The sequence below is a fragment of the Lithobates pipiens genome, unplaced genomic scaffold (assembly GCF_037356315.1).
Source record: "Lithobates pipiens isolate NorthernLeopardFrog02 unplaced genomic scaffold, aLitPip1_a1.2 Scaffold_22, whole genome shotgun sequence".
Taxonomy (NCBI): domain Eukaryota; kingdom Metazoa; phylum Chordata; class Amphibia; order Anura; family Ranidae; genus Lithobates; species Lithobates pipiens.
Genome location: NW_027507784.1, coordinates 327,776,789 through 327,799,949, shown reverse-complemented (window position 1 = coordinate 327,799,949; position 23,161 = coordinate 327,776,789). Strand labels below are relative to the sequence as shown.

At 42.4% G+C, this 23,161-nt stretch overlaps 1 protein-coding gene across 3 annotated transcripts in view; it reads left to right on the top strand.

The window, feature by feature from the left end:
* Positions 1-22,469, top strand: part of LOC143925046 (uncharacterized) — a 28,047-nt gene extending 5,578 nt beyond the window's left edge. For all 3 annotated transcript variants that reach the window (XM_077449627.1, XM_077449626.1, XM_077449625.1), the window contains 7 exons: positions 423-633; positions 5,721-5,827; positions 8,590-8,806; positions 10,947-11,051; positions 14,790-14,856; positions 18,087-18,167; positions 19,731-22,469. In XM_077449627.1, coding sequence (XP_077305753.1) covers positions 441-633; positions 5,721-5,827; positions 8,590-8,806; positions 10,947-11,051; positions 14,790-14,856; positions 18,087-18,167; positions 19,731-19,908 — 948 coding nt within the window. In that variant the 5' untranslated portion in view covers positions 423-440 and the 3' untranslated portion in view covers positions 19,909-22,469. The remainder of the gene's footprint in view (positions 1-422; positions 634-5,720; positions 5,828-8,589; positions 8,807-10,946; positions 11,052-14,789; positions 14,857-18,086; positions 18,168-19,730) is intronic.
* The last annotated feature ends 692 nt before the right edge of the window (positions 22,470-23,161 follow it).

Below are 23,161 nucleotides of genomic sequence, written 5' to 3'. Positions count from 1 at the left end.
AACATCGCTGGACTCCAGAACAGGTAAGTGTCCGATTATTAAAAGCCAGCAGCTGATTGGTTCCCACTGTGTCCAATGATAGTGGGAGCGGGTTGCCGGCGGCGCGCACGCCCGAGGCCCTGAAGAAGATACAACATACAAGTACATAGTTAAACGCAGCTGGGCCTCCCTGCCGCAGTAAATTTGCAGTGGGTGGTCCGGAAGTGGTTAATTTTTGGTAGCATAATTATTATTGTGGAATGTATGTTCCATTCTAAAGAACATTATTTTTAACAAGTTGTTATGGGTAAAATTCCACTTTAAACAATACCCTTTTAACTTCCATTATCCAGTCTGCTGTGGAAGAATGAAAGTGAAAAGGTGATTCATTGTAGGCAGCTTTCAGTTACAAGGCCCTAATGTTCATTATATCTGTGTTGCAGCTGCATTTGCTGGAAATCATGGAGCCCTTGCTATCGAACCCCACGTGCAGGTGCCTCTACGAGGAGCTGGTCATCTTGTTCCACCATCACCAGTGTGAAGAATGTGAAGAGACAGCTAATGTAATACGGTACATCACTCTGCCTTTGTGCCGCAGTGTGCAGGCAATGTTGAGTCATATCAAGTATTGCAGAGCTGGGATGTCCTGCAAAAGTAAGATACCAGAAACTGCACTGACATAATAATGATATTCATAGAGAACTAGATATATTACTGTGTGCTTGAACATATGATCCCTGCGATGTGTTTGCAGTCTTGGAGGATGATAAACTGGTGACTGAGCATAGATTCAATGCCTTTGGAGTACAGGAGAGGTTTGTCACCCGTATTGCCTGTGGTCTCCCTGCAGCAGATCCCTCCACCATTACAGATTTACTATCCCTTTTTCTGCACTATATCTCTTGTAAGGGGGCAGGCTCAACTGATATATAATAATAATAATAACAATAAACAATGCATGGAGCAGTCCAAAAAGGTTTGTCCTGCACTTTTATTCAGCAAGGCAGCCAGCAAGAGTACATAGTATAAAACAAACAAAGCTCAAAGCCACTAACTAAACTCATGTCAGTTCCTAAATAACAGTACCACCTAATGGCTTCCCTAAACAAAAAGAAAGCACTTGCACCTTTTCTGTCAGCAGTAAGCCTTTTCACCCAGCATCAAGCTGTTAGCCCCCGTACACACGGTCGGACATTCCGATGGGAAATGTCCGATTGGACCGTGTTGTCGGATAATCCGACTGTGTGTGGGCTCCATCTGACTTTTTCCATCGGAATGTCCAACCAACAAAGTTTGAGAGCTGGATATCAAATTTTCTGACAACATTATCCGATCGGACTTTGTCTGATCGTTTGTAGAGAATTCCGATCGGACAAAGTGCTACGCATGCTCAGATCAAATTACGAGACCAAAGCTATTGGCTACTAGCCTGAACGTAGTCCCGTCATAATGAACAAATGTCATCACATTATGAACGATCGGATTTTCCGACAACTTTGTCTAACTGTGTGTATGCAACACCAGTTTTGGACAAAATCCGTCTGAAAAAATCAGACGGATTTTGTGGTCGGAATGTCCGACCATGTGTACAGGGGCTTAGAGCAAGAGAGAGCCCTGCACACCAGCCAGCCCACTTTTATAAAGGTCTTTTGCACAGCTTGGACAACATGGATGCACACCTCCCAACATTTTGAGATGGGAATGAGGGACACCTATCAGCAAAAGTATGCAGGCATAGGACACACCCCTTGACACGCCTCCTTAAAGGAGATTTGTACAAAAAAAAACAAGAGTGGTTAAACCCACAAGTGCTTTTTTTACCACAACTATTCCTTCATATTGGCTTTTGGAATTTACAAATGCAGCAATTTAGATGAAAGGTTTAGTGCTGGAAAACACTTTAAGATAGATAAAAAGTGCATTTTATATACAACTATATAGATCAGACCAAAATGAGGGACAATTGAGGAGGGATGAGGGACAGAGGGACATTGCTCCAAATCAGGGACAGTTGGGAGGTATGTATGTAGGAATGGAGACTTTTCCCAGCCTAAGTTCTACAAAGTCTTCTGGCTCCAGGATACAGAACAGCACTTACCAAGATTCTGAAAAAAAAAAAAAAAAGTTTTGTTTTATCCATATGAGATACAAACCTAGGAGCCCCTAATAATATGTAGGTGAGAATCCTAGGTGACACATGCAGTATACACCGTCCACAATCCTGCCAAGCAGTGCCTCACAATCTGTTTGGAGGCAGCTTTTTGGTACAGGGCTTAGTTTTCACATGTCTTGGCTGCCCCCTTATCACTGGTAATCTTATGACCAATAAGCATAATGATAAAGAAAGAAAGGCGAAGAAAGCAACTATCCACAAAATGAAAGAAGCAGGATGGTTCTAGCACTGCAGGTCCTCAGGTACAGCTTTGTCTCCAGTAACAAGCACAGTGAACAGCACGGTAATGACATCTCAAAATCTCACTCCAAATCTGGTGGGACTAGCAGTCCAACATGAAGATGATGGACACAACAAAGAAAATATATATTTTATTTTTTTCTGCCAAGATGTAATTGGGGAGATTTACTAAAACTGGTGTGTACAGCAGTGTTAATTTAGTTGACTAAAATATTTTTGTCAACTAAATTAGTACAAATTCAGTCGCCTAAAAATAAAACAATTGCGATGACTGAAATACAACTAAACCTAAAATGGCATTTTAGTCATAAGACTATAACTAAAAGAAATTGAAATTTGACGTCAAAATTAACACTGCACTACCACATAAAAATATGTAGGGTGCATCTACTAAGCTTCTAAAAGGGAAAAAAAAATTAAGAAAAGGGCTTTTCTTATTTTTTTACGTAATATTTAATGTTGGTAATATATTAACCACTTTCAGACCGGACCATTTTGCTAGTCAAAGACCAGACCACTTTTTGCGATTCGCCACTGCGTCGCTTTAACTGACAATTGCGCGGTCGTGCGACATGGCTCCCAAACAAAATTGACGTCCTTTTTTCCCCACAAATAGAGCTTTCTTTTGGTGGTATTTGATCACCCCTGCGGTTTTTATTTTTTGCGCTATAAACAAAAATAGAGCGACAATTTTGAAAAAAACGCATTATTTTTTACTTTTTGTTATAATAAATATCCCCCAAAAATATATAAAAAAACTTTTTTTTCCCTCAGTTTAGACCGATACGTATTCTTCTACATATTTGTGGTAAAAAAAAACGCAATAAGCGATTATTGATTGGTTTGCGCAAAAGTTATAGTGTTTACAAAATAGGGATAGTTTTATAGCATTTTATTAATACTTTTTTATAATTTTTTTTTTACTAGTAATGGCGGCGATCAGCGATTTTTATTGTGACTGCAACATTGTGGGGGACCCATCAGACATTTTTGACACATTTTTGGGACCATTGTCATTTATACAGTAATCACTGCTATATAAATGCAGTGATTCCTGTGTAAATGACACTGGCAGTGAAGGGGTTAACCAGTGGGTGGCAGTGTAGGGGTTAAGTGTTCCTAGGGGTGTGTTACTAACTGTGGGGGGGTTGGGCTTTCATTTAGTGAACACTGATCTCTGCTCCAATCACATGGAGCAGAGATCAGCGTCACTAGTTGCTAGGCAGAATGGAGAAATGCTGTTTACACGGCATTTCCTCCATTCAGCCGTTCCGTGAGACGATCGTGGGTATGCCCGCGGCGATCGAGTCCGCGGGTCCCGTGACCGGACTCACGGGGGTCCCGACCAGCGCAGATGGCAGGGCGGCATTGAAGATTGGACGTACATGTACGCCAATATGCCTGCCCGTGCCATTCTGTCGACGTACATCGTCGTGCGCTGGTCGGGAAGTGGTTAAGGTAATATGTGCAATGGCATTACAGCCAATAGTTTACAGTTTTCTCAAAAAGCAATATATTTGTTTGTTTATAAAACGTGGTTTTATTTATCGTGCAATTATAAAGGTAGTGGTGCTTGATGTGCTTATACAATTAATGAAATCAATAAATAAAACTAATATCCCAAAAAATATGAATACGTAGCAGGCAGTCATGGATAAAAATCATTGACATAATACGCAAAAATAAATTCTATAGGTGATAGATCCCTACACCAAACGAGTTGCTCCTATATATGGGTAACTACTAGTTCTTTTACCACAGGTGCTCAGGGGAAAGGTGGCAACTCACCAGAGGTGTTTGACCCCTTTTTACAGGATGGTCAAAAAACGCATTTGGAAGGCCAAGTAAAAATGACTCCACAAGAGACATGTAAAAAGTCTCATAGCGTAGTAAGTTTATTGATTAGTATAGAAAGCAATAGGCAAATATTGCAGTCACATGTATATGTGCCTGTTTCCTGGCACTAGGTGTATACAACATGTGCAGATATGGCTGTTTCCTCCATCTATAGTGTGCAGTGCAAGCATCTCTCTAGATGGTAAAGCCAGATGGGTATCTCGCAGGACCCGGAAGTGATGGATTCTTCGTATGCACGTTTCGCCATGCTTGGCGTCATCAGGAGGTGCTTCCCACTTCCTGACGCAATATTTACCTATTGCTTTCATACCAATCAGTAAACTTACTACACTATGGGGTTGATGTACTAAAGGCAAATCCACTCTGCACTGCAGATGCACTTGCAAGTGCAGTCGCTGTGGATCTGAGAGGAAGCTCTGAAATTAGGGGAAGCTCCGCTGATTTTATCATCCAATAATGTGCAAGCAAAAATGCTGTTTTTTATTTTCCTTGCACATCCCCCTCAGATCTACACCGACTGCACTTCCAAGTGCACTTGTAGTGCATAGTGGAGTTGCCTTTAGTAAATAAACCCCTATGAGACTTTTTACATGTCTTCTGTGGAGTCATTTTTACATCCTAGTTCTATCTATATTTTTGGGATATTAGGTTTATTTATTGATTTAATTATTTGTATGAGCACATCAAGCTTAAAATTAGGTGATCAATTCACTCTTAAAAGAGCAGCTACAGCATCGCTCCCTATTTTATATAGGGTGCCAGTCTTTGGTAATTGACACATACAGTACATTGGTTTTATTTAAAAAGACGTTATATATCACAATGGCTAAATCTGTGTCTGAAGTCCATGTTCAAACCTTAATACCATAAATAATAATATCTTATTCGATTTTTACACCAGGAGTATATAATGAATTTGTCAATTCTAAGGAAATGCTGAAATAATGCATTAAAATTTAACTAAACTCATTTGATTTTAATCGACTAAAATGTACTGGAGATTTTAGTGGACTAAAATACGACTAAAACTAAAACAATTCAAATGACTAAAATACGACTAAAACTAAAATGGCATTTTAGTTAAAAGGCTATAACTAAAAGGAATTCGAAATTTCATGTCAAAATTAGCACTGGTGCACAGAATCCAGTACATCTGTGCATAGTGCCCAATCAGCTTCTAAATTCAGCTTGTTCAATTAAGCTTTGCAAAAAAAACCTGGAACCTGATTGGTTACTATGCACAGCTGCTCCAGATTCTGTGTGCACCAGTTTTAGCAAATCACCCCCAATGCTTATTTTTATAGAAAAAAATCATTCACATATCAAGTGGTCGATTGCTGGAATATACACTCCATTAAAACAGTCATTATACTGAACAGTCATTTGGATGTGTGTATGGTTACCATTATCATGAGTTCTTTATTGAAATATATTTTTACTTACTCGTTCTGTTTTATAATGTCATGGTCAGTTGCCAGCTGCCGTGATTCTCGAATAATCGTGTCACATGGAATAACCTGCAAGAAGACTTGCCTCGTGGCTCTCAGCCTTAGCCCCAGACGCATGGAGTGGACTCGGGTAAGGAGGCTTTGTTCATGGATCAGTAACCCTCATTACAAAAATGTACTTTGTATGAAATTTGTGGTGTATTTGCTTTGTTGTGTAGCCCGTTGCAAGGTGCAGTTAAGTGGATACCAATGAATAAGCTGTAACATAGATACTTTAAAATTGTATATGGAGCGTTGTGTAGGTTGTGGACCGGGGGGGAGGGGGTAGATGTTTTAATTTGGGGAGTCTTAAGAATGGAAGTCCAGGTTAAACCTAAATCGAATCTTAAACCTGCTCCCACCCCCATGCTAAGTCCCACACTATCTAGCCTGGCCGTAGAGTAATGATGTCTATACTTATATATTCTCAGAGCGCTCCTGTCCAGTCACATGATCAGCTCCCAGCGCCGGCTCAAGCGGAGAGGAGGGACGGCCGACAACGGATGCCCCATAGTAAGTCTATGGGGGACATAAACATCCACACGTTGCAGTCGTTGTTGACAATCTCTCCTCTCCAGTGAAGCCAGCCGCTTGGCGGGAGATCTTATGACCGGACTGGAACGCTCTGAGAATAGGTAAGTATAGACATCCTTGCTTCCTCTACAGCAGTGGTCTGCAAACTGGCTCATGGGCCAAATGTGGCCCTTTACTTGTCTGTATGTGGCACTTGAGGCACAATTCCTTCCACTAACACAAATGATGGGCTTAATTCCATCCGCTGACACCAATGATGGCCTCGTTTCCTTCCACTGACACCATAAATGGGGCACTTTTCCTTCTACTGACACCAATGATGGGGCACTACTCCTTCCACTGACACTAGCATTGGGGCACTAGTCCCCGCACTGACACCTATGATGGGACACCAGTTCCCCCTTCCCCAACACCAATGATGGGGCACTAGTCCCCCCCCCGACACCAACAATGGGGCGCTATTCCCCCCCACTGACACAAAAAATGGGGCACTAGTCCCCCCTCCACTGACAATAACAATGGGGCACTAGTTGTCATGGTGTCCTTCCCGCTGATGCTAACAATGGGGCACCAGTGCCTCCAATAACATTTTTGATGGGCTGAATCTCCCACTGACACCAATTATGGGGCATTGATCCTCCCACTGATATCAATGATGGAGCACCATTCCTCCTACTGACCAAGCGCTACATAATTTTTTTTACTCCCACTGACCACCAAGCCAGAGATATTATCTACACTCACAGACACTAGACTAGGTGTATTGAATTCAATTTTACAGCCAAATTTTATGCCAGAAGTCTCCTTCACATCACCAACTCCCACCTCACATCACATATCCACCCCCCCTCCCCCCCACACACACACACACACACACAGTAGTGTGCTCTGCCGCCCTTCACATCACCTGCCCCACCCCCCTCCACATCACACCCCCCTCTGCCCTGCCCTTCTGCACATCATCTCCCCACATCACCAGCCCCCTTCACATCAACCCCTCACACAAACACATCACTGCCCCCTCACATCACAAATTCTGCTCGTTACATCACCCTTACATCACAAATCCCCTGTCCCCCAGTAATATGCTCTTCCCTGGTCACTCCCCTACAGTATGACCCCCTCTCAAATCACAATCCCGCCTCTTCACAGCCCCCCCCCACCGCACTGTCTACTTTCACAATCCCCCACAGCACTAACACCCCCCCCTTTTACCCCCCATTAGTGGACTTTGCCCTCTGGATATCCAGCCAGCCGGCCTTCCCCCTCCAGCACTGCCTCCTTTCACAGTGGCCGAGGCTGGGGAAGAGAAGCGGCTCCTAAATTACGAGACTGCAGGTCCAGGTGGGACAGTGCCTCGGTCCGGATCCAGCCCGGGCTCCACAATTCAGTGATACCTGCTCTAGACAGTATATCAGCCCTTTTTATAGAAAGTTTGTGGAGACCCCTGCTCTACAGGGTAGTTAGTATAATAGTTAGAAAGGGAGTGGGGGCAGGTTTAAGATTAGCCCGCTCTTCCACTTTAAAGTAGAGTTCCACCCAAAAAAATAAAAAAAGGCATTACTGTGCATGTAATAATATGAAAAAAAAACATTTGGACATTTTTCTTTTTCTTTTAGGAGATGTGTTTTTTTTACTCACCTCTTAATGCCTGTTGCTATGTGGTCCCTTAAAATCCTCCTCCTTCCTGACCGCGGCTCCTTGCGTCACTTCCCTCGGCGCCTCCGCTCGCTACTGCTCCTGGGAGATGTGTGTCATCATTTCTCAGGAGTCAGTGGGAAAAGCCGAGGGCTTCGTTGCCATCACAACGGGGTGGGCACTTCCGACGCCGCCGCCCGTTCTGATGGCAACCTGATTAGATGACGGTGTCCTGTCGAGAAATGCCTGCCCGGTACTACGCATGCGTAGCACTTGCACAGTACGGAGCCGCCAAACATTGGATTCCACTGTTTGGTGGCTTTCGCCGGCTCCATACTACGCAATTGCTGCACATGCGCAGTACAGGGCATTATTCGTCAGGGGGCATTTCTCGTCAGAGTGACGAGAACGGGCACCGTATCCCGAAACAGGATGCTTGTGGGCTTCACATGCCCACAATCAAAATGAAAACGGCCAGAACACCTTCATCAAAGTTCTTTTTACAGATAAAACCGAACATCGGGGGACAAATTTTAAAGAAGACGTGAGTGTTACAATGCCATTTGAAATGCTTGTGAAAGGTTAAATATAAAAATAAAATGATTGATTGTATTTGGAACTCCGCTTTAAGTCTACTATGATTTTCCTGTTTGACTCATACATATGCCTTGTTAATTCCAGGCACTGTTACAGAAGATTGGCAGGTGCCCCCCAAGCTCCGAAATTCATGGTTTGGATGTGGGAAACACTCGGCAGTTCTTGTTTGTCTTGTTCCACACCTGGACATGTATGGCATTCCACAATGAACCCAACAGCCTTTGTACTCTGCCTCAGTGCCACACCATGGTGAAAATTCTGGGCCACTTACAGTCATGTACAGACCTCACAGGATGCCTATGTAAGTTTTGGAACTTTAGGCAAAATTAAAAATAACATACAGTATATGCTTCAGTCTGTCACTCTCGGTAAAGTGTTTCTAAAGATAAACTTTTTATTTAGTTGTGGATGAAGAAGGATTGAATACGTACTCCGGCATTCCCTTCAGTCTTGCATGGTTGTACAGACTCCTCTCCTGGACTGAAATGGCTTACTCTGATTTCACTTCACACTGTGGGCTTCTCACAATATTCAGACGTTGTCTTTTGGAAGTAGACGTATGAGTGCTGCCAGCATTGCTGCAGAGGTTGAAGGGGTGGGGGGGGTCAGCCTGTCAGTGCTCAGACCATTAAAGCACCTTTAAAGCCAAACTCTGGGCACAATTACCATAAAGGATTTAGAGAAGTCAAACATCCCTGTTCCCGAGAAATCATTGCCATCATGCAGGCTTACTTCTACTGTATGTCCTGCAAATCAGTTAGTTTATATGTTGGGATTCATAGAGCTCCCACTGTACTTCCTGGCTGCTCGTAAGTGCTGCAGCTCTCATAGACCCCAGCACTGTGGTCCTGTCTCCACCCCTCTCCTCCTTACCATTCACAAGCACATGGCCTTAGGTTCCATTTTGTGAATGATGAGAGGGGGCAGAGACCCAACCACAGTACTGCAGTCAATGGGACCTGCAGCACTAACATCTTTAGTGGCCATGTCACATACTTGGTTGAGGCCGAGTTGACAAAGAGACTTCCCTTACACCTCCTGCCCAGTACAGCCTACAGCTGAAGACAGGGTGTAGCAAGGCGAGTAGTGGCAAATGCAGCAGAAGACAGTCAGGGATCTGCTATGCTGCTGGAAATACTTGGACTTGGTCTAGGCAGGGAGCTGGCAAACAGGTTAGGCACAGGAGCTTGCAGATGCGAGGAGAAATGTCATAGTCGGGACAAGCAGGGTCAGCAGCAGTCAGGCTGCAGCAGTACTAATTCAGAAGTAGGAGCAGAACCCAAGTCTAGACCAAGGTCATTAACAGATGAGCAACACTGGTACTAAGACAGCAGGTAGAAGGTGTACTCAGGAAACAAGGTCAGCAACAGGGAATCTACATGCAGCAGTCTTAAAAGGTAAGAAACACAAGGGTTGACCACCCCTCAGAAGCCTTCTTCCCCTGCGGTGTGCTTTAAATAGGCCAAGGCTAGTGCTTGACATGCATGCTCATTCATGCTAATGCACACACTTATGAGCACGCGGCTTAGCGTGTTCACCAGCAGATGTACGCACAGCTGTGACTCTTTGCAGTAGACCATGGGCAGTATTATGCAAACATGCAGATCTCTGGGCACATGCGTACACCCAAACTTCCTGATAGGCCCTTAGTACATCAGGATTATTCTAATCCCTGCATGTAAACTAAATGATTTGCAGGGATACATGTATGCCTGTGATGATGGCTATTGGTATTTGAGGAACAGGAATGTTTGTCTGCTGTAAGCCCAGAGGAGGTCATTCTGATCTGGTGAACTGCAGTCAGGTGGGTACTAGGATTGCACTGGGAAATCTCTAATAATAAACTTTAACATGTTAAAGCAGAACTATGCTCATCTTGGCTCCAGCGATGCAATGTACTGGAGCTCCCCACCAGCCACTGACACCAGACATCTTCAGACGAGCAGTTTCTGTGTTGATTTCATTGATCACTGGCTGCATGCATGGGAGTGCTGTCAGCGTCGGCATTGCTGAATTTTTACGGTGAGCTGCACGAGCGCAACTCACTGTACAGGGAGCGGACAGGCAGGTAAGTATTTTTTTTTTAATGTTTTTATTACCAGACAGTAAGGGTTACATACACAGGTGTGTAACTTTAATGCTTGTTAGCCCATTTTTATTTGTTAACATAACGTTCCAGTTTAATTTGTTTTCATGCTGTTTTAAAACTGCAGCTTTCATTTTCAGTGTCGCCGTCGTATTTATTAGTATGTTGAGAGCACAACACCATGAGGTTGATGTACTAAAGGAGTTGAAAAAATACCCAATCGTGTGCAGATGAAATAAATAATCGCAAATTTGCTTTTTACATGATTGAAGTGAATCTTCACAAAGACAAAAATGTCTTTACTGTATTCTTTTAACCATTAGTAATGGGATAAAATGTTCTCTGTTTATTTTAGATGCCGGGTGTTCTACTTTGCGATTCCTCCTCCAGCACTGTCACAACTGTAAGGGGAAGACCTGTATGATCTGTCACCCCCTCTGGACATTGGTGAAACAGCTGTGTATGTAGCTTTGTTTGCAAGACTTACTACAAAAGGGATATACTCTGAGATTAGTGCTAAGCACTCCAACTCAACTGATCCATTTCAGTCCATTTTTGAACTTGTGCTTAGTTGTACAGCAATCCTCAAGGTTACTGGGAAACTCTGAACAAGGAGAATCCATATCTAGTCAAACTTACAATCTGCTTTATTTGTGTTCCCCGGAAGCAGATGCCACCGGCCACATCCTTAGTGGGCTCACCCCTTCCTATCGTCTGTAAAAGTCGTCTGTAAAAAATCACATCTACATAACAGAGATTTGCCGGCTGAACATTTTGATACCGGGATTGTATCACAGCGGCAAGCTAAAATAGTTCATAAGCCCCCCACAGTGCCCACAGCTCACAAGTCTTATTTTTACGTTAAAATATTGCCACTATATTCCTTTTTGGATGATCTGTATACCACGGTCAGTGATAAACTGCACAGTTTCTCCAGTGCTGAGAGTTCAGGTGGGAGGAGATTTCCACTACAGCCTGTATGCACGCCCACATGTGTGATGTCAATATTATGTGACCTGGCTAGCTCTGAGAACAAGTTAATGTTCTCTCCAGTATAAGACACAACTGAGCATGTGCAGGTTGGCTACTGCCTGCGTGTTAGCTGGCTTTCCCAAGTTAGACAATGCAAGAAAGGAAGGATCTGTGCATACAGGGTAAAACAGCCTTTTTTTACACAATGCAGAGGATTAACCCCTTAAGTTCCACAGATAGTATAACAAGCATAATTTACTGCATATACAGACTGATTTTACTGTTGTGGGTTTGGTAACACTTTACTATGGAGCCTCCTTCAAGAGGAAATAAACCCTGATGGGTTTACTTCCTCTTTGTCTCCCTGCAAAGGTAAAGCATAATGGGCTACTATGCATCGCAGCCGTGCCTGTCTGTTAATATCTCCTAAACCGTGTAGGTTTAGGAGATATTTCTTGGACCTACAGGTAAGCCTTAATCTAGGCTTACTGTAGGTCAAAGTGGTTTGTAAGGGTTTACAACCACTTTCATATGGGTGATTACATGCATTCAACAAAACTCCAGTGTCAAAATATCAGCAGATTCTTGCAGCTGGAAAGACTGGTGTTTGTTAACTACTGTGTAATCACCTGTGAGAAAGAATCCTAACCTTTAATCATTTATACTGGAGATATTTGCCCACAGTTCCCAAACTTTGTACTGTTCCACCACAAGAGGGCAGCACAGTTCACATCCACCAAGCTGACTTTCATAAAGGAGAGCTATGTATGTGAGTCATGCAGACATATTTCAGAATACTTTCACTTTCACCTTCTCACGATTAAAGTAGTGATAAACCGTCAGCGTTTTTAGCATAATACAGAAACACATTTTTAGCTTGAGCACAATAAAATAAACATTGCTCAGTAAACTATTTGTTAAAATGTCTACTCCAGCACTTACATTTTACAACTTTTAGTGCTGCTGGCTCCTGCTCTCCTAGTGCTGTTTTCAGAATTGTATACACCATAAAATTGTGATCTGGTGTTCAGCGATGCCACACCCCCATCACCTAGCATTACATACTCAAAGCAAAAACATTTTACATGGGACTTTAAATAAGGCATAACATTTGCATTAAAAATACATTCATTAATTGTGTATTATTGGAGGGAGGTGCTCCAGGCGATAGTTAAGATTTCTAAGACTAGTATCCCTTATGACCTAAATATTGTCTGCTGGTGGAGCAAATGCCGATCCTCAGAGCTAGGAAGATACTCATATCCCTGTTATTGTATTATGCGCACAAGGCCATCACTATGAACTGGAAACAATCGACCCCCCCCCCCCCCCTCAAGTTTTGGAAAAACCTGGTGAATGCCAGTTTGCCCCTTTATAAAGCCACCTACTCGGGCAGGGGATGCCCGCAAAAATTTGACAAGGTGTGGTCCTGCTGGTTAGATGATGACACTACGGCAACGGATGCAGTAAACAACCCCTAGTTTAACATTGCGATTTTAATATGCGGATAGACTGACCCAAATACTCTTATGTCACATTATCCTGTCATTTTAACATTGAGCACAGAATCTCCTGAGCTAACCTCTCCCCACATTGGGGTATAGATAGGTAAGGTTAAGCTTGTGTTGCTCTGCCCTGTTGCGGTCTGTTGCTGCCTCAGATGTAGATTGTTTGTTAAATTATGTGCCCTGTTGGGTAATGTTTGGCCCACCTGTGGGCAGTTTGTATGCCAATGAAAAACTCAATAAAAAATATTTTACAAAAAAAAAAAATACATTCATTGCACAATAGATGAAAATCTTATACATAAACAACAGCATTAGTAAAAATAAAAAAAGCGTATTCATTACCACTATCATATATTGCAGAGCTGGGGAGCCACAGGCAAGAGTTTTTAGGCGGGGCTGCGGCTTGGGCCTAGTCCGCGGCGTCCGGCCTCGCGCACTAGGCCGAAGCTGCGGCCTCGCCTAAAAACTCCTGCCCGCAGCACCTCAGGACCGGCGTGGTGTCAGCGCCGGTCCTGGTGAAAATAAAAAAAATAAAAAATAAATGTTATCATAATATTGAATGAACATAGGATGATGGAGTTCCTGTTTGCGAAGGCAAATATGAACTTGGGTAAATTTTATGCATCTTGGCAATGTTGGATACAGGACTCTAGAGCTCAGTTACGCTCTTGATCTTAATATTTTCACTCAAGCTCCTCCACCAATGTTTTCTTCCGGGCGGGAGGGGGAAATTCATCTGACCCCTATAAGTGACGGGACTGAGCCTTCTGCGGTGTGCTTGCTAATAGCGTATAAGTATTTATTTATTTTTATTTTTTTCTTTTATTTTTGTTGGATAGATAGTCTTACAGTCTTTCTCAGGCCGGCGCTATCTAACCAACCTACTCTACACTAATGACATATTCATCTGTTTCTCCACTCTTCCTCCACCTTTTCTTTACTCTTCTTTGGATGTTCTGAGGGGGAGAGAATTGAGGCAGTCTCTCCCCGCCAGTTATGCTCTTTTTACTAGAGTATCATGCTCTACTGCCTGACACCTTTATATTCTATTCTTCTTTCTCTATAATTTGCTGCGCAGAATTACTCCTATGATATGTTAAGATTGATGGCATTGACAATACATTGTTTCTCACAACTCTTATGTGATTTGAGCTGTACATGCTGTTTTGTGTTCAATAAAACTTTAAAACTTAAAAAGAAAAAAAAAAAAAATTACAAAAAAAAACGATTTGCTGAAATTTTGAATCGATTTGACCTCTCAACTCAATTCAAGATTTAAATCGATTTTTTTTCCAGCCCTAGTATATTGGCATACAATCTACATCATATTCATATAATAATTAATGTTTATGTTCCACACTTCCAATTTCTTATAATAATAATCTTATAAAGCAACGCGTTATGTGAATATAGCTTTACTTCTTCAGGACTAGATGGTGAAAGCAGAATACCCTGTGTGCACAAATCTACCACAAAGTAGAAAACAGAATTATAAAATGCAATATTTAACAGTTGCTAATGTGCTATTGTGTAGGTTGGGGATCCCTAACAACAAGAAGCTCGGTCCCAAATGAAGGGGAACCTCCCTCCACCCGTTACCTGAATTTATCCTAGAAAGGGGAACGAAGCCCCCCCCCCCTCCCAGCACCATGTGGACCCACAGATGTAAGGTCTGTTTCCAGAATTACCTTGTCACACACGTGTGTCTCTTATTTCAGATTTGCGGCATAACACAAATACCTCTGATCTGCAGAACATCCAAGTGACTGTCCGGATCCCTACCAGGTAAGATAAAAGGGTTACAAACCAGAAGGTGATTTCAGAACAGCTTTTTGCTTTTACTTAATTACTATTTATGGGAGACTGTCTAAAAGTGGAATTTTACGCAAAACAACTGAATAAAAGTAATGTTTTTTTTTAGTAAGAAACATAAATTCCACACTAATAATTACCAAAATGAGTGTGTGCTGTAAATTGCCACCAGCATTGCAGGAGGCTGCCATTTTGCTGAAGCCCAGTGCCCCTGAGCAACAGTAAATTTTTAGGCTGTCAGCAGATCAGCTTCTACAAGTTCAGCACAGTGCCTAAAAATATAGAGCGACTGAGCATGTGCAGAGCAGGGGGAGACTGTGTATTACTGGATTTAAAAAAAAGTATAGGCACTTATACTTTTTTTACATAGCTATACCTGCAAAAGGGGCCAGCCTGGAGTAATCTAGCAGGACTTCATTTTCTGACTGAAGTTCCAGTTTAACGATAATACAGATTGTGGCTTTCTGTTTGCCAGCTGCTGCAGTCTGCACAACGTGCTGTACATTACATACTCCTAACTATTGCGTTCTGCATAATACGCTGCATACAACATAACCTGGATGTCTTCACTTATCTTCAATTATGTTGCATGTTGCATAGCTGCAGAATGTACACTACTTTGAATGTTACATAAAGTAAACTATTGCCATTGTACATTATGCCTGAAGTCCAGACTGCTGCGTTCTGTACACTTTTCTATATAATGCATACTGTGGGCTACTATAATCTGTTTTCTGTACTATGCAATATACTGTATGCCTCAAACTGTTGTACTGTGTACACTGGCTGTACATTACATTTCCCAGACCACAGAACTCCCCAGGATAGGTATGCTGTAATGTACATTCTTGTCTCTAGAAACTTATTTTAAAATGTGGTGTGTTACATTCAAAGAATAGCACAATTTGCTAGTTAAAGTGATTGTAAACCTCAGACATGAAATATGAACAAAACCTATCCCTCTACAGTGTGTACTTGTCTCAATTTAGAGTACTAAGCGTCATTTCTGTCTGCTGCTTCATTCCTCTGCTATCAGCATGAATCAGCACTGACAAGTCTTCCCCACACCAAGAGCTAAAAAGATGGCAGGGGATGGAGCTCCAGTTGATTGACAACCTCAGCTCTATTCCTGTGTGCTGTGTGAAGGGGGGGGGGGGGCGTGTCTCTTCCCTCCAATCAACTCTCAGAGCTCCCTTCATTGAGCCATGCAGAGTGTAACTTCAGCTCTCCACCCCCTTTTTTCTGACATTTCAGATAAGCTTATAAATTCAGTAATTGAGTGGATGTAGAGAAGAGAAGATTGCAGATAAACAGTTACAACTTATGTAGGAGGATTTGTTTAATCTCTGTGTATCACCTGAGTCCAGTCACTTATTCACTTGGGTTTACAAACACTTTATTAAAAAAAAAAAAAAAATCACAGCCTGTAAACTGTTGTTACCTGACAGGATTTCTAGCACTGTTTAGTTTACCAATTTATTCATGTCTTTGTGTAAATCGGTGGTTGCCTACTCTTTTCTCTTGGGAGTCGTGTATTGAATGTTGCCTCTCACATCACAAAAGGGCCACAAATACTATGAAGTGAAAGTAATTGTACATAAACTGCAGACAGTAGATGGTCAGAGACTATGGACCTGCTACAAGAGATGGTCAGAGGGTGCAGACAGGCTGCAGGACATAGGAGCTGGTAAAGACAGACTTCAGAAGACAGTCATAGACTGCGTACACATTACATGGGACTTTAATAGGGAAACGTGGACTACTGCCTGCAGGGGCCATGAAAAAAGTACCAGAGGGTGCCAATTTGGGCACCAAGGGTGTAGATGGTTTTCTGCAATGCCAGACCTAAATATCCACATCCACTATTGAGAAAGTGTACAGTAGAGTACTGTCATATGGTCTCAACTCAGACAAAGAGACCCCCAATCAGTTGTGAACTGGGCTCACAACTTACCATTACAAAAGAAGAATTTAGATCATTTTTGATCTTATATTATTCTTATTCTTATCTTATATTATTTGAAATGTAGGCATAATTGGGTTTGTTTGCTAAAACTTGAGAGTGCAAAATCCGATGCAGTTGTGCATGGTAGCCAATCAGCTTCTAACTTCAGATTGTTCACTTAAGCTTTCACATTAAAACCTGGAAGCTGATTTGTTACTATGCAGAGCTGCACCAGATTTTGCACTCACCAGTTTTATTAAATCAACCCCACTTTCCTGTGAACCCCTACTATTCTGTCCAGTACCCTGTAAATTGTTAAAATGTATGTCAGGGCAAAAAAAAGAAATGCATTTAATCTCTGTAATATGTGCCCAAGTCCCTACATTTTATAAATAATGCAAGTATAGAAATATATTGTGAATATGCCAGAACTTAAAGTGTTTGTTGTTAACCCAAAAAAAAAATCCCTTAAATGTCCCTTAAAGCTTGTTATACAGCACAGTGCTTGTGCTGTGTAATTTGGCCCCTTCTATCGCCTGAAAAACTTGACTGATCCTGCCTGGCTATACCCTCCCCCCTGTAAACTGACCATGATAAGCAGGACCGCTGAGCCCTGACACCATGGTCAGAGTACGTGCCCCTGTCTTCCGCAGCCTATATCCGCAGTACCTATATAAGTGCAGCTCCCGGCGCTCAGCTGAATGTTGGCTCACGCTCTCTCTCCTCTCTCCTCCTCATCCCCGGCTGATGTCGGCAGAGGTGCTCAGCCCTGCCCACTGCATCTATGAACCAGAGAGAGAATATAGCTGACAAGTCAGCTGAGCGCCGTGACCCAAGCTCATATATGTACAGATCGGCAGATTGTTTACATTATACAGACACAGGGACACTTGTTATTATGGTACAGAGGGGATTACAGGATTTAGTAAAAGTGGGCTAACGACCACTTTAAGTGAGCTACTGACTTCCTGTAGTGAACTGACAACTCTGCCTGTGCTGCACTGAAATGCCAAGCAGTGTTGGTACCCCTGTCTCTCCCCTGCTGAACTACAGAAAAACCTTCCCCTTGCAGTAAGGAGGAACAAAGAGATAAAAATGAAAGGGCAGAATAGATGTCTACAGACAGGTAGGAAACTAGTAAACAAGTAGATCAATAGGCTTTGGCGTATTTCAGCAAGGCACAAGATCTAGATTGAGGATTTGATACCAGAAATGCTGACAAAATCTATAGTTCATTTCTGCTTTGTTTTCATTCCAGTTTTTTACCCAATTGTCCAGGAGTGCCTAACACCCCAGACCCCAGCGCTATTGCCTTACAACTCTCTGCTGCCAGAATGAGGTAATATAGCAACACAGCATAATTCTTGATTGGGAGTGGGACTTTTCAGTATAAACACAACTTAGCTGTTTCTTTTAAAGGACAACTTCACGTTTAGGGATGAAACACTCCTTTGCGGTGCATTGTGGTAAGGCCCACGTTACTCCAACACTTATTATCAATGATACCTCAATGCACCGAGGCAATGCAGCTCTGACCTGCTTGTTGTTGCATACTGGGGTTGTTTTCCTAAAGCTGAAGAGTGCAAAATCTTGCAGCTTCCAGTTTTTTTTTTTTCCGTCAAAGCATAATTGAACAAGCTGAAGTTAGAAGCTGATTGGCTACTATTCTCAGCGGCACCAGATTTTGCACTCTCCAGTTTTAGTAAATCAACCCCACAGTGACAGAAAAAATGGTGCATGGTTTTTGGGCCATTCTTTTGCATGTACAGGCATACCCCACTTTTAAGTACACAATGGGGTTTATTTACTAAAGCTGGAAAGTTTCAAAATCAGGCTCATTTCTGCATAGAAACCAATGAGCTTCCAGGTTTCATTACCAAAGCTTAATTGAACAAGCTGGGGTTGGAAGCTCAGTGGTTTCTATGCAGAAGTGAGCCTGATTTTGCACTTTTCAGCTCGTTACCTCAAGTGGGGTATGCCTGTATTAGCAGAATGTACACGATCAAGCAGGTATGAATGGGCACTCATGGAAGTTGTCCTTTTAACATACACCCTACTCCCCTCAGTGTAGCCCGCCTATTATATTACCTACCTTCATCCCCACTCCAGAGTTCTTCATTGTTCAGCCCTGCACAGTCTTTGCAAGAAAAATGGCTGGGGATGCCGCCATGAATATGGCCATCCATAGGACTTTGCACTAGGCAGAGGACCCGAACTGAAAGTTCTTCTAGCATAGGCTGTGCAGCACTGGTCAGGGCCACTTAGTGACTAGGGATGAAGGTACGGTATTTAGTGAAGCAGCTACACAAAGTCCTATACTAATAACCTGTAGGAGCAGAGGGGACTTGACCCCCACCTACTCACTGCCCTGTTTCAGACAGAACTGCTCCTTCATCTTTACTAGCCCAACCCTGCTGGAACCATGCTATATCCCAAGTGTGCATAAAAGTACCACATAAAAAAGCATAAAGAACCTCCAGGAGGTGACATCTAAGATAGCCAAAAGAAGATGTTGGCCAATCGGTACGGAAAGTACTTTGGAACTAAGGTTTCATATTGGCCAAACAGATGTATGTTGCCCTTTTCTGGAAATCTTGTGTAATCCAGTTCATACCCTTAACCATATGAGTACAAAGGTTCCAGTATCCCCAACCAGCATCAAAATGCGGGATTTAGAAAGGTGCAGGGTTAAATATTTGCAAGCAAAGGACCATATAAATCATAATGTTTTCTATTATTTACAAATTGAAACTGTTGTTAATGTAAATTTAGATCTGACGTAAGAAAGGGTTTTATAGTTACAGATAGCAGTAGTGAATGCTGAGGAAGCTCCAGCTGCCATATATGAAGCAATTTTGCTTGCAGTCTGCAGTTCACCACTGACTCTTCTACATTCATGCAGAAATTCCCAAACAAAAAATTGGAGGAAAAAGTCAAGGAAAAGTTGGAGAAGTTGGAAAAGATGTGAAGGTCTCTGGATAAGAAGACATCCCTATAGAAACCTTGAGTCCAGATCCCGACCAGCACAACAGCAGCACCGACCCAAAGGAGGCATCTTGCAAGTCCCCTCTTCTCTGTAACTGATTAGAAGCTTGAAGTGACCCATGCCGGTCCTTTTGCTGTTGCATCTTATGGCACATGTGTATAGAGGCTGGTGAAGCCTCTTTATTGCTCTCCTTTTAATGTTACAGCTTTCTAGTTTTCCCTATATAGCAGCTGTAAAAACTCTGTGTAAAAATAGACTTTACCTCCTTTCCCTTGACCTTCCTGTATTCTTCCTTTCCTCATTGGCAGTAATTATTATTAATATTTTTTCATATTTGGTTGATATCAGCCAATAGCAAAAAAATAATTCCAGGCAATTGTGAAAGGAGAGATTATGATATTCTGTCCAGGAAAACTGAATGCAGAGGGGTTGATTTACTAAAGCGGGAGACTGCAAAATCTGGTGCAGCTGTGCATGGTAGGCAATCAGTTTCTAACTTCAGTTTGCTCAATTAAGCTTTGACCACCCAAAAAAAAAGCTGGAAGCTGATGCTATTCAGAGCTGCACCAGATTTGGTACTTTCCCGTTTTAATAAATCAATCCCAGAGATTGCTAATCACAATTGTAAAGGTATTATTGATTTTTGCAAAGATTTTTACAGCTACCAAGAAGAGATGTGTAGAGAGCTGTTTCATGACAGAGGACAAAAGCTTACAGCGGACTTTATGTATAGGGGCTGTTAGATGTGATAGCAAGAGAAGCTGTGTGATGTTAAGGGGAAATTATAAAAGTTTTGTTCAGTTAAGATTTAACATTTGTTTATCAGAAAAGGTTAATTAAAAAATAATCATTGCACTCTTTCCAGGTTCAAAATAACATACTCCAACAAATTCTAAGTCCAAATGCAGAGCTGTCTTTCCGGACAATGAGAATGAAAGCAAAAACCTGACTGGTTATTAGTAATGTACTTCAGTCATTGATGGAAAAAATCAGCAGACAATCTGATAGTGTGTATGGGGCTTAATACTTGCAAGTAAACTGACAGCGGGAAATAAAATGCAACCAATTTAAATACCATAAGGGACTTGGAAGCCCGAAACACATTCATGCATATACCAAGTTCTGCTCTAAAAGTTGACCTATGGCCCACCTCTAGTGTCCATCAACATACTCATCAAGTCAGGATTTGCATATCTAACAAGCTTTATTGCAAGCGGTGCAAACTCACAAAGCCAGACTGAGGCCCATCTCACCGCCATGACCTTGATGACTGAGCCCCTTTTGGAGAGAAACATGTTGAAGGAGTAGGAGAGGGCCTGGCGGTGCGTGATGTGTCAGTTTGGTTTTGTGAGTTTGCAACAAAGCTTGTTGGATAGCAAAGGTTAAAAACAGTGGAAGTGTAGCCTGTTTGTGCCTGGATACTGCAGGGAGAAAAGGATACCTGTAAGTTTCCCCCCCATAGCTGGCGAATGATCTGTATGACGGCCTAGAGTGGTAACATATGTATCTGTACTTGGGATTTGTATAGCTCAGTGCTGTTTCAAGTTTGTTCTTTTATTTGCTGTAACTTTACTACAGATACAATTTCTGTAAATATCTTTGTTTTTTTGGAATGGTGCCAATTTGAATTGTTTAAATAATTATTTGAATTATTTGGCTTAATTTATGCCTTTAGTACAAATGACAAAAGCTCTTTGAGTGTTCTTTATCCCTGTTGCACTATTTCATTTTCTTTCCCCATGATAGAGCCATGCAGCGAGACAGTAGGAAATGTCAGGTCGATGAAGTTGGGAGCTCACTGCTTGAGTACATAGGGTTCCCTTTACACTATGCTATTCTGTTATAGTGCACTACTGCATCCACAATAACATGCTACGTTTTTGCTTTTTAACCTGCGTTGTATGAAGGTAAACCATTAATTTAGAAGGGGTTGAGAATACATGGCAAAGGAACAAAAAACAGATCTAAACTTTTTTTATTTTTATGTTTTTCTTTTAATATTTACCGCAATGCGTGTTATGTGTATATAGTGCATTGCATTGCTAGAACGTCCCTATAAAATCCATTGGGATTTGGAAAAATGTGTACTTTACTGCAACTCATAGTTGAGAAACCAGCCTTAAAAAGATTTAAAAAAAAAAACACCAGTGATGCAGACCTTTCATAGTCACTCAAAGATGACATATCATTTAAGGCTCGGTTCACACATTTGTGTGTGGCTTTAGGTGCGGTAATTTCATCTGTTCCCGCATTGGCAGCCACCCGCAGCTAAATTGCACTTCTGGTGAGAGATGCGCATTCATTCTGAATGACACCCCCATGCTTCCTGCACCCGCATATGAGCTGCGTGCTGAGAACAGCAAGAAAATCACATGGTCAAAAAGACCATGCGATTTCCCTACGTCCACGTTTTTGAAAAGGTGCATGCACCATATTTTAGCGGAAACACAGGCACACCAGCCCGTTCATTTGAATAGGCTGCGGTGCCCATGCAAACACGGAAGTGTGGAGGATTAAGGTGGAACTCCCTCTTTAAAAGATCTTTGTGTGCAACTACACAATGACACATATATGTAGCATTCTGACATAATGATTTATATGATGCATATGGAACCAATGTGATTTCAGTAGATGTGTAAAAGTAAGGCTTATATATATGTAGGAAGGCCAGTATGGTGGCCTGAATTTATGGGAGGAGCCCGGGGGGTATTTAACCAGCCCGTTCGCCTGTGGTGGTTGTCGGTTTCCGGTGCGCAATACCACGTCACTAGGCCGACAGCTCGTGTTGATCACCATTTGATTACCATTCAGACAAACGTCTCCCTTCTTGGAAGTCTCGTAGTTTTCGTGTTCCGTCCGGTTTTGTACAAATCTCGCCGGCTCGACTGCCGCAGGTAGGGGTCTCGATTGACCTTCATTTCTATTCATTTCTACTTTATTTGAGTGTCGTAAACCCTAAAAAATGTCACATCGTTCGGGTTGATACCGGGTTGTTATCACTCATGTCGCACTTGCCCGCACACGCCCTTCATTTCACGGGCGTCGTTCGGTAGGTTGTCTGTGATACTTTGTTAGCTACCGGTTGCATAATCTTGTTCGTCATGTTCCGCAGTCATATCGTTGTCAGTCGTATCTTGCGGCACAACGACCCATGCCTCTGCCACAAACTGGCTCACGTAGGCCATTTCTTCATTTCACCTGTCACTTACTACGCTCCGATTCGAATCCAGTTGCATCACCTAAATGCGCCGATTCGTCCCGGGGTGCCCCTAGGTATTCGGCCTCATTTCGGTACATGCTCCAGAGTCCGCTCGTACCAACCGTCCGGGTCTCTGTCATGGGTTCAT